Source organism: Eleutherodactylus coqui, chromosome 5 (assembly GCF_035609145.1).
Source record: "Eleutherodactylus coqui strain aEleCoq1 chromosome 5, aEleCoq1.hap1, whole genome shotgun sequence".
Classification (NCBI taxonomy): domain Eukaryota; kingdom Metazoa; phylum Chordata; class Amphibia; order Anura; family Eleutherodactylidae; genus Eleutherodactylus; species Eleutherodactylus coqui.
The window spans coordinates 158,743,174-158,763,407 of NC_089841.1; the positions used below are offsets into that span (position 1 = coordinate 158,743,174).

Genomic DNA, 20,234 nt, shown 5'->3' on the forward strand with positions numbered 1-20,234 from the left:
TGACTAATTATCATGTCTATCACACTAGTTTGGTACTAAAGGCTCAGCTCCCACTGAATTCAGTGCAATATGGACAGTGCTGTCTGCTTCCAGCACTGCCCACACTGACAACAGACCTGGGGATCAGCTGGGATCCTGAGCGGCGGACCCCTGCTGATCAACTCTTTGAATGTCCTGGAGAACACCTTTAATACTCTGTGAGTTGGGTTTCATTTCATTTCGAGCATTTCTTCATGGTGTGGCATTTTCTTTGTGAGGCTGTATATAACAGCACCTATATACTACAAGGGAGAGGGAGGAGCTGAACATCTGGTCTGAGGTTTGTAAGGCCTCCTGCACACGAAAGGGTCGAATCCAGCATGCAGGATCCGACCCTGTGCCTGGCCAGTAATCTCACTTACCTGTCTGGGTTCTTCTCTATCTGTACTTCAGAAGTGCTGGCCGTTGCGAATGTGCAGTTCAGATTATGCTGCGCTGTCGCTAGGTAATGATGAGGATCCCACGAACTTTATGCAATGATGATTGCGGAAGGGCTGCAGGACGGATGGCTTCCATTGACATCAATGGAAGCCATCCAAGTGGAAACCGCACAGATATGAAGCATGCTGCGATTTTTCTGCCGAGAGTGGAAATCACAGTTGATTTCCACTCGTGTGCAGGAAGCAGTGGTTCTATAGAGAACTATGGGCAGTATTTGCTGCGGAATCTGGGGACAGCTGCCGGCAGCGGATTCCACAAATCAAATCCGCCCGTGTGCAGGAGCCCTTAAAGGTGGTTTTGGTGTATGGTTTCTATTTATTTCGGTGTGTGCTGAAGGGGTCATGAGTAGCACATGTGATTCAAATGCTATAAGTTGGGAGTGAAGCCATATGATATGGTTGGCTGCACACGTCTAAACTAAACCTACCCACAGTTGTCAATGGCTGAATAATTGTACTATAAAAATCACATGGCCCTCTGCCTCTGTGGGTAGATAGGGTTTTAGCCTCATTCAGCATTGGACCGTATGATCCTGCCCTGACTTTCTGGCCTCCTGCTCCATCACAACATTGGCCTACTTCTGCTACATTGATGACATCATAATCATCTGGACCAACTCTGAACAAGACCTAATAAAATTTCATGAGGGATTCAATGCACTTCACCCCACCATAAGGGTGACTACCCACTACAGTTCTTTTTCACTGCGAAATTCGCAGCGTTTTTTTTTCTCCAGGGGTTTATGGGACTTGTTAATGTTAAAATCGCATCGGGCATAATTGTGATTTCGCTGTAAATTGCGATTTTGTCACGATGCGTTTTTAACATTAGAAAGCCCCATAGACAGCTGGAAAAAAAGAATGCAGCAAATTCGCAAACGCTAGGGGGTAGTCACCCTAAACCTGACACTAAGCTACTTGTATACAGAAATCAACTTTTTGGACATCACCATAAAAACTGAACAGCCCACATACCTCAGATGGGACAGTTTCCATCCCAGACACATCAAAGAGTCCTTTGTCTACAGCCAGGCCATCAGTTATAACCAGGAGAATATGAGAAATCTATAGCACAGATAACACACAGGCCTGGTGACCCCCTTGTATTGTTTTAAGTGCAAATCAATCACACCACATCCTTGCCTTTATTTATTTTTTATATCTACATATTATATATACACACATACACTTCTTTGGAACTATTCCACTATGCCTGAGGAAGAACCCTAAGTAGGTTTGAAAGCTTCTTTTCGTTGGCCATTAAAAGGTATCACATCTACAAGATTACTTTGTTTCTTTTACTGAGAACAATCACTTCTTGCCCAGAATATCTTACCGAAAGTATTTGGACACCCCTATCATTAAAATGGATCATGTCTTATTAGGATGTCACATGTCCTAAACCATGCTACATAAGATGCAGACGCTTGGAGGTGTCAGCCATAGTTTGTTTTGCTTTGTTTCGTCTTAAGGGGTTGTCCAGAGTTATACAATTGTAAAATAACCAGGCTCTCCGTGAGTTAAAACAACACCTCAGCTTATGCTCACCTCTATCAGCTCCTTGCTGTGTCCAGTACTGCTGCTCCGAGTCTCCCCCCATGACGTCATGTTTACAGGCTACAGCGGCGTGTTTAGTGGACAGCACAGGCTGCAGTAGCCAATGGCAGAGCTCAGTGCTCGATTGTGAAGCTCTATTATTGGCTACAGCAGCCTGTGATGTCCCATATCCAGACTGACTGCAGCCTATAAACAAACACTAGGCATGGAGAACCGAACTGGGAGAGATGAGTATAAACCGATTTGTTATAACCCATGGAGAGCCTGTTTACATGACATTTATAGAACTTGGGGAAACCCCTTTAACGTGTGTTGTTCCAAGGAAATTTACAGAGTTTACATCTGGTATCATTGTTGGTTGTCACATTAGTGGACTATCCGTTTATGACATTTCCGCTAAAACCTAGGTCGCCAGATCAACTGAGTTACGTGACCACAAGGTGGAGGAGCGAGAGACTACCAGGCGTAAACCAAAAACCTGGCAACCCACAATATTAACCGAAACAGACAGAGGACAGTTGGGAGGGATTGTTCATACAGCTTGGTTTCCCACTATCTAGGAGCCCATTGACCATCTGCAAGCGGATGGAAACCAAGTCAGTGTCCGCGCCGTCCGATGGGGACGGTAGGCTACTGGATATACGGATTATGCTGCTGCACACCAGCCATCCATCACAATTCTTTTGGTAGGATATTGTAAATGGGTGGGACATACAGAAATATCTTGCATTTTCTTCTTATCTTTGGACCTTTCATGATGTCCGTCTCAGAAAGCTGACAAGTATGATTAACTGTACAAACGTATGAGGTGCATTCAAGTTCTAAGGTCTCCTCCATCAGGAATAGGAGCAGATAGAAACATGGGGCACATTTTAGGAATGAGTGACAGATGGTGGCATCGTCCACAGAGCCCACATGACAGCGGCTGGGGTTAGAAGTCTCTTCAATATCTAAAAAGACGTTCCAAGAACAGCGTGTAATCATCCATGTTCTTCAGTTTCATGGAATGACACCCATCGACATTCATGGTCAGTGGAGTGAGACGTGCGGTGACGGTGTCATGGCCTTGTCCAAACAAGACCTAGCATTGTGTGAGAACCAACCAAAGGAGCCTCCGCCAACAAGATGACTACGCAAGCAGCTCAAGTGGTTGTGAAGGACCACCGACTGACTGTGGAAGAGGCTGTCTGTAAAGTCAGCATTTCCATTTGAAGATGTGGAACGTTCCCTCCAGGTGGTTGCCGCAAGTCCATGAAAACAATGCTGGTGCTCATTGGGCGGCCCTTCATCAGGGTCACCATGACAACTCTGCAGTGGTTCCTCACACTCCCTTCTCACCTGACCTTGCATACGGCAACTTTTGGCCTTTGCCAACAATGATGGCCGCTTTCTATGGTCACATGTTTTCTAGTCATGCTGCTCTCCCATCAGTGGGAAAAACTAGACCGCAAAACTCGTGTTCGCGGCGGGCATGTAATCATAGCGTCAAAGTTGTGAAAATGTGTGCGAACAAGAGAACTATGTGGAAAAGTGGCAAAACTTTGAGCTTTTTGGGGGTAAGCAGTTTTTTTTTTGCGAAAACTTATGAAACCTTAGAACTTGAATACACCTTGTAGTTCATCTATGGGCGCTTATTAGTAGCCATTTGGCTAGGTAGAGGCTGACAACTGTGTGTCAGGACGGAGGACCACTAATTGACTGTGGAAGAGGTTGTCTGTAAAGTCAGTATTTCCATCTGAAGCTGTGGAAGGTCTCCTCCAGGCGGTTGCCGCAAGGCCATGAAGACAACGCTGCTGCTCATCGGCGGCCCTTCATCAGGGGTCGTCATGACAACTCTGCAGTGGCTCCTCACCTGACCTTGCACCTAGTAACTTGTGACCTTTTTCAACAATGAAGGCCACTTTCTACGGTCACGTTTTCTAGTCGCGCTGCCCTCGCATCAGTGGGGCAAACCAAACCCCAAAACACGTGATCGCAGCGGCCATGTAATCATAGCGTCAAAGTTGTGAAAATGTGTACAAGCAAGAGGATTATGTGAAAAGGTGACAATACTTTCAGCTTCCTGGGGTAAAGGCCCTTTTACACGGGCTGACGTTCGGGTAAACGACTGCACGAAGGCTAATGTCACTGCTAAGGTCGTCCGCGCTCGTGCAGAGCGTTTACACAGATAGACTTGCCACCGGCTGGCGGGCTCCTCCTCCTACGGGAAGCGCTGAGCATCACACTGGACGAAAAGCCAGCGGGTCAGCGAGTTTTTTAACAGACTGAAAACGACAAGTGAGTGATTAAAAAAAATTTTTTTCCGCATTCACACTGAGCAATTATCGCGCAAATTGGTTTGTTTGAACGTCTCTTGCGTGATAACGGTTACGTGTAGACGGGCCTCACGCAGCTTTTTTGGAAACAACTTAGAACACCTGAAGACACCTTGCATCTGGTCCACGGGCGCCTAGAAGTAGCCATTTTGGGCTAGGTGAGGCTGACAAGTGTGTGACAGGAAGTCCAGAAGAATGTGTGTCCCCCCAGCCCTGTGGAGCCCCTCCGCCAGCGCTGCCTGCACCTCCCGCCACACACAGCCCCTCAGGGCGGCCATGCATCACACAGCCGGCCGGGAGATGGCGGCTCTGCCGTCTGCAGCCTCCCGGGCTCTCTGACCGCCGCCGGTGTCTCCGTGTGTCGGCGTCCCTCCCTCTGCACTGCTCTTAACCAGGAACGCCTGCTTCCAGGTCTATGTTTCCAGTAGGACATTTTTAAACCTTACTTCCCGCGGGCTTCCGGTCTTGGTGCGGGTGCCGGAGCGGGATGGAGCGGCGCTGAGCAGCGGCTCCGAGAAGCCTGCACGGGGGAGCGCTCCGGTGCTCAATGGGCGGCCGGAGCTGACACCCTGCTCCGGGCACAGCGGGACAATGAAGCTTCTGAAGCCCACCTGGGTCAATCACAATGGTGAGGGAGGAGCAGGCGGGGCTGAGTGGCCCCAAGGGGCCCCAGAAGTTGGGGAGGTCGCTGAAATAGTCACAACTTTTAACGGTCTTCAGTCTGAATGGGAACCGGACTGTTTGGGTCTGGAGCTGATTTGTAGCAGCGGCCACGGAAGCTGGCTGTGTGTGATGGGGCGAGGTCCCTGCTGCCAGGAGGAGCAGTCCAAGTTGTCACAGTGCAGGGGCACTGGTGCTGCAACACCTGGCACAGGGGCATCACTACAGCAGCGGGCAGCCATGCTTGGTCCTTCATCGCCGCGCCGGATTGTGTTTACATTGTTGCAGAAACCACATAAATACGTTAATGGTGATCACGGCTGGAAAGTGAATTGTTAAGAACATTCTTTCTAATTTTAGGCAAACCGATCTTCTCCGTGGACATTCATCCCGATGGCACAAAATTTGCTACAGGAGGACAAGGTGCGTTTTGCAGGCTGTAAAGGTTTGGCGCTGTTTGCATGCCTGACTGGTCGCTTACTGATGCTCGGTTGGCGCTAGATGCATGGCATTGTGGGTGGCACGACACTTGTAGCTGTAGAGATTGCAATGCTGGCAGCGTTTGGCTTCCCCCAGTGATGCGGATGTTGATGCATGTCTGATGCATGTTTTTTTTTTCTGCATTTAAAACGCCCGACTTGAATTGCGTTTAGGCCGGCTTCACACAGGCGCTGATCAATGGGCAGAATTGGCGTGCAGGGTTCTGATGTGAAAAGTCGCATTTTCGCGTCATTTCCTGATGCGGAAACCCGTCGGAATTCCACAGGTGGATATTTGCCCATTGACGCCGGTTTCACATGAGCGCTAATCTCGCGCAATCTTTGTGTGTTGCGAGACTTGCAAAACCTGCGTGACTATGAACGCCATTCTTGTGAACAGAGCCGGACGCACCCGTAATGTTTTCTCTGAGTGATGCTGCCAGAAAAAAAAATAATCGTGGCGTGTTCTATTTTTTTTTTTTTTCGTGTTTCTTAAAATGCTTCGCCCGTGATTTTATTGGGACCTGAAATCCGTAACGTGGCGCTCGCATGCTGCGCTCCGCAAGGTCTTCCGTGGAAATCGATGGGAAACGCTTCCGATTCTCTATTGCATCTGAGAATGGGAGTTTCACCAAAGCGATGCGGTTTTGCCTACAAATCACTTTGAATTAGTGGGTAAAACGCACCTTGCCGAGCGTGGTATCGGGATATCAGGCTGAGATTCTCGACCCGATATGGCGCTCGCCTGTGTGCGCTCAGGCTTACTTCACACGGGCGAGCACAATATCGAAGCAAGGAACTTGCAGCAATATTGCATATTTGCTCATGCGATGTTTGAGCGGCAGTGATGCTTTTTCCTGCATAATAACCTGGCATCACATCGCTGCTGTCTGCAATTTTCTCGTGTGATTGACTGTAACAGGTGCTAATGTTAAAAACGCATCGCAAGTCATGCCTTGCTATGTAATAAATCAGAGGCTTCATAGGGAAACCTGGGCAAGAAAAAATAGGGCAGGCAGCGATTCCTAAATCTCGCAACATCCCATAACAGGAAAAATCGCACTTGGGAATGAAGTCATTAAAAATTATGGATTTCATAATTCAGCGTTTTCTCGCAGTCTTGGATCGCTCAAAAATCGTGCACATTTTCTCTCCCGTGTGAAGACGGCCTTTGCTTTACTTGTGTTTTTGATGCGTGTGAAAAAAACTGCAAATGGTTCCAATAGTAAAATGCTAGAAAAACACGTTGCACGTTCATTTACATTGCATGGCATGCAAGTGCAGCGGGTTTTTGGGGTTTTTTTGTCTTTTTTGTTTTACTTACACACTCCCATAGGAAATAATGGACAATCCGTGAACAAGAATCTCCCAAAAATAGGACATACTGTGACTTTGTTTATTTTTCAATCTTGGAGTATCAAGCCCAGAGAGGAATCGCTTTTACTTAAACCCATTGAAATCGATGTTTTTTTTTCTTTTTTTTCCCGTGAGAGTTCCACCCATATCGCATTTGGATGGAACTTGCACGTGAATATCGCCCATGTAAATACAGCCTAAATGTGCAGAAATCCTACAGTATTTATGCCTTATGTGAACGTATCCTAAGGCTAGTGTGATATGGTAAGGGGAAATGCAGAAATGATTTTTTTCATGCAACACGAGCGGAAACAAATTGTGGTTTTTGCTCGCAGATAAAAAAAATCGCAGCATGCTCCATTTTATTGCGGTTACCACACAGACGGCTTCCAATGAAGCCGTTTGATCAGCGGGAAAACAGGAGTTTAAGGCCTCATGTCCACTGCTAAAATAAAATTAAGAATCCGCAGCATTTTTCCCGCAGCGTGATCCGCGCCCCATAGGGATGGATTGGACACCCGCAGGTAGTTAAATACCTGCGGATGTCATTTTTCCCCTGAGGGGCGGATTGCGTCTGCGGGAAAATATCCGCGGCATGCTCCATTTTTAGTGCGGGTCTCCCACGGGGACGGCTCCCGCAGGCTTCTATTGAAGCCTATGGAAGCCGTCCGGATCCACAGCACACCCACACCTGAAGTTCTGCGGCGCAGGAGTGCGGGAGAGCAGGAGTTAAATAAAAATGTATGCGTGAATGGGAAGTGCGAGACATTTATTGCACAGATAAGGCCCCCATCAACAGTAATTCAGGGACCATTAACTTTCACTCCCTTATCAGTGTTTAGCTAAAAATGTCAGTGTACCTCTTGTAGCATTTCTAGCCTGAGACCTTTCCCCCCCCCCCAACAGTAATCTAGGGACCATAAAACTTTCACTTCGCTATCAGTGCCTAGACAAAAAAGCTTGTTTTCTGTTGCAGAATTCCTTTTAAGTGCGAACCAATCACATCCATAAGTATGTATGTTATAAGTGTGTATAAATATCCATGCCTCTTCAGATCCAATCCATTAAGCCTGAAGAAGAACCCTGCGCTGGTTCGGAAGCTCGCTATTACATCATGTATTTTTGTTAGCCATTAAAAGGTATCGTATCTACAAGATTACGTCGTTTCTCTTGCTGGGAACAATCACATTTTGCTCTACTGGCTAATATGGTACCAAACCTTTGTTTTCATTTCCCATGCCTGTGACTATGTTGGTAAGTACATTGGGAGCATTTCTCATACGTATAGCCTTGATGCATCTGGCTGTCTAGCATACAGTGACACGTCCAACAAGGAATCCCGCTTTCTGCATGTATCAGTAGAACTTGCAGCTTCATTTCTGTATGATTTTTTTCTAACGTTTTTCGCACCAAAGTTGGTAGTCGTTGCTTTATGCTATAGCGCAGACTTTCATCTTGAGATGTGTATTCATAGGTGAATAATTATGTTTCTTCCCCCCCCCTCCAGGGCAAGATTCTGGAAAAGTTGTGATATGGAATATGCCACCTGTTGTTAAGGAAGAAGATGAGAAGAATGAAAGTATTCCCAAGATGCTGTGCCAGATGGACAACCACTTAGGTACCAGATTACATCGAAGTATCTGCTCTGGGGGTCCGCATCTCTTGTTTGAACAAGAGGCAAGCTTTAAGATGGTGTTAAAGACCCCAGCAGGGATGGGGCCTAGCATTGGAAGAGCGGACTCCATGTGAGCAGTTCGCTGTCCTCACCATACTGTCACTGTGGAATTGGATTAATCTTTGCGTCCACTCTGTTTCAGCCTGTGTGAACTGCGTGCGATGGTCCAACAATGGAGCGTATTTAGCGTCTGGAGGAGATGACAAACTCATCATGGTGTGGAAGAAATCTGGGTGAGCGGAGGACGATTGTCCGCACTGCGGCTTGTCTTGTTCTAGACTGAATTGGTCATTAAAGGGTTTGGGGCTTTTCCAAATGATAACCTGTAGCAGCGTATTGTAGTGATTCCAGAGAATAGTTACAATACCGCTGCAGCTTATTATTTGGAAGCCCCAGAGAAAGTTTGCACCGTTCCTAATCAAAATGGGTAGTGGCATATAACAACCCATCAGGCATCTTTCAGAGTTAGGCCGCTGTAGGTCTGCCATCAAGCAGCTGGGGGGAGTGCACTGAAGACTGGCAATCTTACACTGGTCTTTAATGGGCTGAAGTAAGGCACCCCAAATTTATTAAGAGGGGCACAACATTGGCCACTCTGTGCACCATCATGTATGCACCAATAAGAACCTAACTACAAACCAGTAATTCATCTTTATTATAAATCCCAGGAAATCCATAAAAAGGAGTGAATTGCGTGCTGAACATGCGTGTAGAAACAGGTCATCGGTACATAATAAATGCAGTGCTCAGTATTACACTACTCATCCTGTAACCATAAGGCCACTCTCACACATGTGCTAATTACTGCGGCGTTTTGAGCACCGTGATAATCGCGGTACAACGCTCCCATTGATTTCAATGGGGCCTCACAGACCTGTCTTATTTTTAATGTGTATCCACTGCAGCAAAAATGACATATTTTTGAGTGTTTTTTTTCTTTTACTATAGATCACACAGTAACAAACTTTACGTCACTTTCAATTGTGGCTCTCCTACAGCACAAAATAAATCGCAGCATTCACTATTTTGGCCAAGATAGTGTATGGGTATTATCAGCGCACTACATCATGTACTGCTGCGTGCTCCCGCACATATGCTTGCAGCGCACAGAGAAATATAACAAATACAAACGCTTGTATGACAGCCCGAATTCTGTGGGTCCGTACAATTACGGTGATACCAAATTTATATAGGTTTTTTTTTTTTTTGTACTACTTTAAAAAAAAAAAAAAAAAAATAAACCTCTTTGGAAAAACCTAAAATTATTTTCTGTCGCCATCTTCTGACAGCCATAACTTTTTATTTCTCCATCGATATAGTTTGCGGGATGTCCTGTTGTTTTTTTGTGCTGTTTTAGAGTATTTACGACTTATTAATCACTTTTTATTACCTTTTTTTTTTTCTTGGAGACTGTGGCCAAAAAAGCGAAATTCTGATATGGTGTTTTTTGTTTTTTTTTCTTCTTTCCTGGTGATATTCACAGTGCGGGATAAATAATGTTTTATTTTTAATAGATCAGACTTTTATGGACGCAGCAAAATACCAAAATAGCTTTTCTTATTATTAATATAGGAAAAGGTGTATTTATTTATTTTTTAACTTTTAATTCCAATTATTAAAAAAACAAAAAACTTTTCTTCAAACTAACTTATACACTTTTTTTTTTTGTCCCCATGGGGGTCTTGAGCTTGTTATCATTTGATCACTGCTGCTGCATTGATCAAGTGATTTAAATGTTACTGTCAGCTGTGAGAAACAGCCAGCACCCGCATTGTATGGCGCGGGATCGACTCCTGATCCCCCTTCGTACAAATTCCCAAACGCACAGGATGCAATTGTACTTCCTGTGTCGTTAAAGGGTTAAATAGGCATTGTCACCACTCTTGATATGTCTCTTTCGGTAAATACTCTCATTCCCCATTCAGTGACAATTTTGGACAATCTTTTCTGAGAACTCTGCACTGTGATTGCACCTATGTTATTTCTCCTGGAAATGTTTTAACATATTTTCTACACACTTTCGAATTGGTAACCCCCAGTTGTCAATGGATTTTTGAATTTCTAGGAGGAATAGCAGAACTGCGCAATGTGGATATTTTAAGAAGAAATGCTCCAGAATTATATAATGTGGTGTATAATCTTGTGCTAAATCGGAGCTTTCAGGAGAGCTGACAGGCCTTATGCTTGAAAAGTATGTTCTATTCACAGGATAGGGAATAATGTTCAGCGCGTGGGGGTCCAACCAACCTCTGGGACACCCACTGAGAATAGAGCTCCAATGTGTCCTGAAGTGAGGACAGAGACACCGCTGCTTCACTTATTTTAATGGGACCACCAGACAATTGAAGCACTTGGCTATCTCCGGGTCCCATTGAAATGAATGGAGCGGCAGTACAAATGTGGACAACACTGCCCTTAGTTCAGGATGCACTGAAGCCCCGTTCTTTGGGTTTGTGGTGGTTCCAGTGCTTGGACTTATCACTACCCTGTGACTAGGACATAACTTTCAAACGTGGAACAATCCCTTTAAGTTCTCTAAAGATGGGTTTGACGCTAGTGTATTATGGACACATGCTCTGAGTTGAGGTCAGGACACATAGGGTCGGGCCGGGTCACTCATACGTATACCAGATGCATAAATGTGACTAATATGTGCATGTGAAACCACCTAAATAAACTCTTGGCTACATTAATAAATCTGCTAGAACAGAAACTAGAATAAGGGAATCTGATGCAGATTTTTCTGGTCTGGGAAAAGTTGAGTGGATTTCGGCCGATGTTTAAGTGTATTTCCTGCCAAGCCGAGGTCATCCGGATTCATTCAACTGCCTTCCATAACTGTATCAGAGAGGACTTTGAAACCACTTCATAGACTGGTGTTTTCTAGTATTTTATGCCCTTTTGTCTTCGTACTGTGTTGTGTGTATTTGTGGCTCCTTAACCTATTTGTAAATATCTTTTAGTATAAATTTTTTAAGCACTGCTAACCTTTTTAGAATAAAGCTTTAGTCATCAGTTTTGTTGACGCCTTTAAGCGTTCCATAACCCCACTGTGTGTTAATTCTGTATTGGCTGGTGGGAACTGAGGTGGCTGACTTAAGTCGGCTGCACACGGGTATATTTGCATTGCAGAATCTGGAGTCGGTGTTCACCTCCAGATTCCACAGCAAATACCGTCCATAGCATGCTATAGGAAAAAGGCTTTTTCCTGCACACAAATGGACGGCTTCCATTAAAGTGAATGGAAGTTGTCCAACCCATGGCCAGTCCACAATTAACATTGCGGACAGGTCGCGGATCGTGCGTCATCGCCTAGTGATGGCGCAGGAAAATCTGTACTGCGCATGTCCGAAGAAGAAATAAAAAGGTACACGCGGATGCTGGCTGGGCATAGGGTCTGATTCTGCTGCGGGCTCCTGCCTGCGGAATCTGACCCAGTCGGCCTTGCCTGTCAAACGGTCAGTGGTGGCAGCAAAGTTTGTTGGGGTGGCCAAAGTGTAATTTGGGCTCCATCTTGCATGAGTGCGGGACACGGGGAGCTTGGAATAAGTCGACCCTACAGTCTGCCCCTGGGTGTTGGATAGCACAGGTTGGTGACCGTTGGACCCATTAACTCTGTTAGCGCGACCGTACTGATGTTTTGGTTTTTTTTGTGCAATCATTTTCTAGGAAATTCCCATGGCCGCTAAAATGAGCAGATGAGGGATTTCTTGGATAAAATTCTAAGAATTTGAATGAACTCGTACTAGTTGGAACACGTGATATATTCTGCTTGATCCTGAAATATATGGAAACTTGGTTATCCTTTGTGCTCCTTTCTCAGATACATTGGCCCCAGTACGGTTTTTGGCTCCAGCAGCAAGTTGGCAAATGTAGAGCAATGGCGTTGCCTCTCCATTCTCAGGAATCATTCAGGAGGTAAGTAATTTGGTGCACTGCTTTTATTTTTGTTGTATGCGACTCAGGACTTCTCAGACTTTTTTTTCTTCTACTGGGGCCTTACCGGCCAAAACATGGTGGTTCCTTGGCCTCAGCATTAGTTGTAGTCCATCCCAAAATGTTTGAGGATGGCCTCATATAATCTTAAAATGTTTCCTGAACCCAGCAGAGCATTAAATTAAGCATAAAAGGAGTCAGTTATGTTGCTAACCTAGAGATTGGTGCAAGCATAGAAAGGCCTGTCCAGCATATGATCATTTCTGTCATTATTGCCTCTTGAACTTCTGCAGTGTTGGCAGCACTATCTACGTCTGTCCACAATAATATAAGGTCAACGCAGCATCAGATGAATTTAAAAATCAAGAGCTTCATTCCTCCATAGTAAAAATAATCTGGCCATGGTTCGACCTACATACGAAGGTCTTTATCAAAAATAAAAGTTTGATACTACATACAAGCTTGATAAAGCCCTTTTGTATGTAGGTTGAAAGTCGCCAAATTATTTTTACTATGGAGGAATAAAGCTCTTGATTTTTAAATTCATCTGATGCTGTCTTGACCTGATGTTATTGTGGATGTCTATTTGGGTCGTGATCCAGACCTGGTCTGCCTGTGGATCTCCCTCCTTGCCTTGAAAAGGTTTTAAAACACCAGAAGGCACTTTGGGTCTTCATGTGCTGCTGGGCATCTAGTATCTTCTACATCTACTTCTGTCCACACTGATAGTGGGCCTGGGGATCAGCTGATTGGCAGGCATCCCAAGCAGCGGACCCCTGTCAAACAACTATTGTTGACCTGACCTGATGATAGCTCATCAATAGTAAAAAGCCAACAAAACCCCTTTTTATGTTCTCAGCAATCGATTTTAATTTCAAAGAATTAAGGTCCTTTTACACACAACGATTATCGCTCAAAAGCCATCTTTTGAGTGATAATTGTTGAGTGTAAATGTGCGCCCATCATGCACTTACTGTGCACTTTTGGTCCATCATTGACTGCAGGTCCGCTTGAAACCCTCAGCCCTCAGGACGATAAGATAAGACGGACCGCACGCTGTGTTCTCTGCACGCTGTATTCTCTGATAACTGCTGATGACATTCTTTAACAGCCGCTGTCCCGCTGGAGAACAGTAATGTATTTAGAAAACAGACCACCTGCTGTTCTCTAAATATATACAATGAAGTACTAAAGAGCTGATTTAGCTCATTAGTACCTATGCAAAACGATCGCTCAAAACTGTTAGTTTCTGCCGAATTTGAATGGATCATCTGTATGTGTAAATGCACAACTTCTCCTGTTGCCCAATAAACAAGATGATCAGTTAGTAGTAGGGCCACCATGCTGGTTGGAGAACCACCATAAGGCAATATCGATCAATCAACATTATTTGATTACTGCCTTAATAAAGCAACAAATGGCACTGCTACTCAGACTGCAAGATTTTGCAATAACTTGTAAAATCTTGTGCTCTGACATCATATTCAGCTGTAGGAGGGTGCCTATTGAGTTTTAGATGCCTAGAGTTAGATCATGCTGCGGAACGCATTAGATGTTAGGTTTCCTTTAAGGGTGACTTCTAGAGATGAGCGAGTATACTCGCTAAAGGCAATTGCTCGAGCGTGCATTGCCTTTAGCGAGTATCTCCCCCGCTCGAGACTGCAGGTTCGGGTGCCGGCGTGGGGGAGCGGTGAGTAGCGGCTGTCAGCAGGAGGGAGCGGGGGGGGGGAGAGAGGGAGAGAGAGATCTCCCCTCCGTTCCGCCCCGCTCTCCCCCGCAGCTCCGTGCCCGCTGCCGGCACCCGAACCTGCAGTCTCGAGCGGGGGAGATGCTCGCTCGAGCAATTGCCTTTAGCGAGTATACTCGCTCATCTATAGTGCCTTCACACTTGCAATATCGCTGCATTTTTTTTAACGCGAATGTCAATAGGACTTTTCAATGTTAAAAACGCATCGCACAAAAATTGCAAGTCTGTGCGATGCGTTTCAACATTAGAGTCCTATTGACATTTGCATTAAGAAAAAACTCAGCGATATTGCAAGTGTAAAGGCACCCTAAGTGCTGTGTGTTATGTAGCATTGTTTTTACTAAAGTTTTTGTCTTAAAACACATTTCAGATGTAATGGATGTAGCATGGTCTCCACATGATGCATGGCTGGCTTCCTGCAGCGTCGATAACACCGTTGTCATATGGAACGCCCTCAAATTTCCTGGTAGGTTTGCCAAATTTATATTGTATCCAAAATGAATTAGATCATCCACCATTTTGGAGGAACGGAAGATTGTTACCATTGTTAATTGTTGAAATAAGCCTTTCATGGGTATATTTAACATGATGTTACAGAGATTATAGCCACACTGAGAGGCCATTCAGGACTGGTTAAAGGACTGACGTGGGACCCTGTGGGGAAGTATATAGCTTCTCAAGCTGATGACCATAGCCTAAAAGTCTGGAGGACCATGGACTGGCAGCTAGAAACAAGTATCACCAAGCCATTTGACGAGGTACCAGCTATATAACTATCTCAACGTCTCAAAATTGTAGATAAACACTTGCTAAAAGCAGTCTTGCACTTTGCTCTAGTGTGGAGGAACTACTCATGTCTTACGTCTTAGTTGGTCTCCTGATGGACATTACCTTGTATCTGCTCATGCAATGAACAACTCTGGTCCTACAGCCCAGATTATTGAGCGTGATGGTTGGAAAACAAACATGGATTTTGTGGGCCATCGAAAAGCTGTCACTGTAGTGGTAAGAATCCTATTTTATATTCCTTTGTAGGAAACATGATACATTTTTTTATCATTGTAATGCAGTACAAGTCCTCTGAGACTGGCTGTTTAACCCCTTAGATGCTGTGATCAATAGCGATTGTGGCATTTTGGCGATTTGACATGGAGAGGGCCTTCTGACACCTCATTGGCTCCACTACGATACAATTGTGGGGTGCTAGTTGGTTGTCATGGCAGTCTGAGGCCCAATGAAGGTCTGTCATCTTAGTATTCCTATTATGCCCTGCCAAAGGCATGGCTTAAAGGAGTTGTCCAATGAAAATGACTGTTTATAGTATAATCCCGCCTAGGATTATAAATATTTTTGTAATACATTTAGTTTAAAAAAAAAGGGTCTATTTCAGGACTAATATTGGAATAGCGCCACCTACTATCACTGGATTTAACTAGAAACATTTTTGTAGGACAAACCTTTTAATAGGATAACTCTATCAGGCATAATACATTACAATACAAAAGTATTGTACAAACATACAAGTTTGGTAATGTCTCTTAAACAGAAACAAACTTTTTTTTTTTTAAAGAAATATTAAAATAAAATTACCCCTTCCCCCCTATATATTATATTAACAAAGGAAATAAAAAGATATGCCCAAAAAAACAATTGTTCATGAACGTCAAGTACAGAAAAGTAGAAACCTTATTAAGCACACAAACATTAAACAGTAAAAAATGAGAAGAAATGCCACAAAAAGCTGCATTCTCACAGGACTCATGTGATGAACACAACCCCATATATTCACTAATAAAATCATAGATAATATATCACCATTTACTCATGAAATATATTAACAATATAAAGTGCAAGTAATCATGAAATAGAAAATTCAATACTTAACCCATAAAGTATATAAAAGATCTGTGTGGCCAAAGCCCCGACATACATTTCAAAATTCACGCCTTCATCTGGGGGCTATAGTAAACGGGCAGATTTTTAAAGGGAGTCACGATTTTTTCCCACCCTCACTGAAAGCAGCATGAGCGAGTGCCTGTCATACTGATTACAGTGATATGTCTGCTGTGTGTATCCGTGCAGTATTTGGGAGAAACATGTATTTAGTACCAGCCAGACTCAGAACTATTCCTGCATATTCATGAACTGCAGATAGCCCCTTCCCCCACCCCTCCAGCCAGTGATTGGCAGCAGTTTCTCTGTGCACAGTAATGGGCAGACAGCAGTCAGTCATTGGCTGGAGGGTGGGGTGGATGTAGCTAGCATGAGGCTCATAAATATCCAGGACTATTTTAAGTACCGTATTTTCCAGCGTATAAGCCGATTGGGCATATAAGATGACCCCCAACTGTTGACTTATACTCTGGGAATACGCTGTAGAAAAAAAAAATCAATACTCGCCTCCTGCGGCGCTGCTGCAGGCTGTCACTCCCTCCTCCGTGCGGGCAGAGCATTGCTTTCTGGAAGCAGGGCTTGAATGCTCCGCCTCCGGAAAGCTAATGCTCTGATTGGAAAACTCAGTGCGGCGCAAGCCAATGAAAGCCGGCGCTGGGTTAACCAATCACAGCCATTCAATGATGTCAATAATGGAAAAAGCAAAAATACACAATGTGCAAAAAATAAAAGTGAAATATTACGACAAGTGCCATTGCACATAACAACAACACTTGCTTAAATAATGAAATTTTTTTTTTTCATGTCCCAAAAACGAACATGCAGTGAGAGGAGGGAAGTTTCCTCTACCGTATATCTAGTTAACAGTAACTTGCCGTTGCTTACCAAATGCATAAATTATATATACACTAGCATTTCGAGGGTTAAATACCAGGCAAACAGCAAGATGGCGTTTGTGTTAGTTTATTCACACAAACCCACATAACCTAAAGAGCTGGAATTCCAGCAAAACAGAAGAAATTAAATGTCTTTTTAAATCCATAGCAGTAAGTAATCAAGTTAGTCTTAACTTCTCTTGCAGCTTTCACAGTCCTGTAGTAGACTCTCTGGTAGCAACCTTTAGCAGACTTGTGGATAGCTTCCTCTAGCAGACTTGTGGATAGCTTCCTCTAGCTGGTTGTAGCAGGACAAGGATCACACCAGCTTCCTGATGAGACTAATTTGCTTCCTTAAGGCCCTTTTAGATACAACGAGAATCGCTCAAAGCAGTCTTTTGAGCGATTCTCGTTCTGGCTGAATGCAGCGACATCGTGCAGTTTTCGTGCACGAGTTGTTGATCACTGAATTCTAGCTTGCTAGAATTGAGCAATTGGCTGTTATCAGTCGGCTGCACTGCTAAGATTCTCTGTGCCTGTGTCCTGCTGTGAATTCAGAGCGGGGACACTGGTAGTCAGAGTGGACAAGAATACAGCTGTTTGTTTATGCAAAACAGCTGTATTTTTCTATTAGAAGCTATGTCCCACTCTGCTTGCATATTCTATAGTAGCTACTTAGCTACTATAAAGTATGCAAAGATGATCGCTTAAAATTGTCACTCAAACTATCAGTGTAAATGGGGCTTTAGTCTTCATCACCGCATGTGTCTGACTGACTGACACACACACACACACACACACACACACACACACACACACACACACACACACACACACACACACACACACACACACACACACACACACACACACACACACACACACACACACACACCCCTACCTACCTACCTACCTCTACAGCCTGACTCCTTTTAAATCTACCAGGTGCCTGAGCCTTAGCTAGTCTCCTGGCTCATATGTAAAACCTGGAGTGGCAGCGAGCCCGGCCTAAATCACAGAATTGAACAACCTCTGCGACACATACCTTCCATCCCTGACTTCTCCTCTCACCCTGCTACAACACGTATACAGATTAGTCTATGCATAAACAAAACTAAAAATGTCCATGATTGACTTGCCCATGGAATCATCAAATCCATATGCAAGGTATAAATAAATTCAAAATATCTTCTTTGATCTTGAATGAAGATATATACGGGATAACTAAGATGTGTATCCAGTCATAAACAACAGAGAGATAACTTAAAATCTTCCTATACCAAAGTATACATACATCAATAGGATTAAAAAAAGGGGTATCCAGATTCCGCATGTGGTCACTATAAACCTAGAAAATAAACAAGATCAATATAAAAAACAACTAAAATATATATGACAAAAAAATCATTACATGAAGTGATGCCAACAGTCGTAGAAATGTGGAAAAACTAAGTGACTCAGTCCACCTGGATGCATAGTATGTGGTTTCCAAATCCACTTAGGATTCTTTTTGCAAAAGGCATCCACTTTCCCCCCTGGTATCCCTGAGGCCGCTCTCACACAGGCGTCTTTCTCTGTGTTTAACGATGCATTTTCAGCGCAGCGATAAACGCTGTCAAACGCTACCATTGCCTGTGTGAGAGTGGCCTAAAGCGACCTAATCGATACCCCTTACTTTCAATAATTTAGAATTGATAAAATTATGTAACTTGAAATGGTGTAAAATCAGCTTTAATCTTTCAATCTCCTCACGGTTCTGAGCAGATTCAATATCATGTACAAATTTTGAATTCACTAGTCGTCATACCTATGTAAATTTTGGGACAATTTTAAGATGTTTTCCTCTGTTCTGTCTGTTCCGGAGTTCAATTTAGACCTGTTCAGGATGGCTAGTGCAATTTTCAGACTACCTATTCCCCACAGTGCACTATAACTGCTCTCTGATTGGCCAGCGATGCTCACATGATCAGCTCTGGCCAATCAGAGAACAGTGCACAGTATGTATTAGGTACTTAAAAAATTGTGAAGGTCATGTTTGAAGGCCACAAATAGAGCTTTGAAGCAGCAGATTGTAGGAATTGTCCAGGTTGCTTTATTTATTTATTTTTATTTTGTACTTTTTTTCAGTGAAGCAATAAAAAAAAAAACCTGTTCAGATCTTAAATGCTTCATTGTTTGATGGTGTTGAAATATTGTTGCATTTTCTTTCAACAGAAATTTAATCCAAAAATCTTTAAAAAGAAACAAAAAAATGGAAGCTCAAGCAAGGCCGGCTGTCCGTACTGCTGCTGTGCAGTGGGGAGCAAGGACCGCTCACTGTCTGTGTGGGTGAGGAAATCTATCGTTTGTTTACTGAAATGTTGAGTGCACACCACTCTCCCATCTAATAAAGTATTCCAATATATGCTTTGGTTAAAATGTGCAATGTCTTCTCAAAGGAGAGCAAGATGAAAGGAACAGAAATGTACCTACTGTGTGATATGGTAAGAAAATGTCACATGTGGAGATGAGCGAGCACGCTCGGATACAGCAGTTACTCGAGCAAGCATCGCTCTTCTCAAATAACTGCTTACTGGTCCGAGCGTGCTCGGGGGGAGTGAGAGAGATCTCTCCCCTGCCCCCCCCCCCCAAGCACGCTCGAACCAGTAAGCAGTTACTCGAGAAGAGCGATGCTCGCTGGAGTTCCTGCTGTATCCGAGCGTGCTCGCTCATCTCTAGTCACACGCATTATCACAGATTTACTATTGAAAATGTGCCAGCTTTTTAGCACAAATTACACCAGAAAATGGTCTTGAATGCTTTGCACCACATTTGTGATGTGTATTAGATACTTTTGGGACACCTTTTCCCCATGTTTGAATAAAGGACATGGCTTCATGGGAAGGTTTGTGGTCTAAATTCGAAGCGGTGCAAAGAAAGCCACTTAAAAAGTTGTATCAAGTTAGGCAGCAGAGTCTAAGGATGCACCTGATTTATTATGCAGCAAGAGTTGCTATGATTAATGGTCTTCACCAGTTTGTTTGCACTATCCATTATACAATATTAGTAATTCTGCCCCATTGTGTTCAGCCCAGAAGAAGGGATAAACGCAGGGCTACTACACTCACAACAAGGCCAGACCGACTTTGGCCACTTCCTACCTTTTTGATGTCCCCAATCATACTGCTCCAATACTCATTGAGCCAATCAACAGCATCTCTTCTTTTTGAATTATTGAATGTTTTTGTTTTCGACTAGTAAAAGATCTTTTTTTTTTTTTTCT

The 20,234-nt window shown here is 43.9% G+C and overlaps 1 protein-coding gene across 1 annotated transcript in view; it reads left to right on the forward strand.

The window, feature by feature from the left end:
* Positions 1-4,795: 4,795 nt before the first annotated feature.
* The window catches only part of HIRA (histone cell cycle regulator), a 37,513-nt gene continuing 22,074 nt past the window's right edge, over positions 4,796-20,234 (forward strand). The window contains exons 1-9 of the mRNA XM_066603503.1: positions 4,796-4,979; positions 5,372-5,434; positions 8,354-8,464; positions 8,664-8,754; positions 12,345-12,439; positions 14,575-14,670; positions 14,802-14,962; positions 15,042-15,209; positions 19,187-19,300. Of these exons, the coding sequence (XP_066459600.1) occupies positions 4,943-4,979; positions 5,372-5,434; positions 8,354-8,464; positions 8,664-8,754; positions 12,345-12,439; positions 14,575-14,670; positions 14,802-14,962; positions 15,042-15,209; positions 19,187-19,300 (936 nt within the window). The 5' untranslated portion in view covers positions 4,796-4,942. The remainder of the gene's footprint in view (positions 4,980-5,371; positions 5,435-8,353; positions 8,465-8,663; positions 8,755-12,344; positions 12,440-14,574; positions 14,671-14,801; positions 14,963-15,041; positions 15,210-19,186; positions 19,301-20,234) is intronic.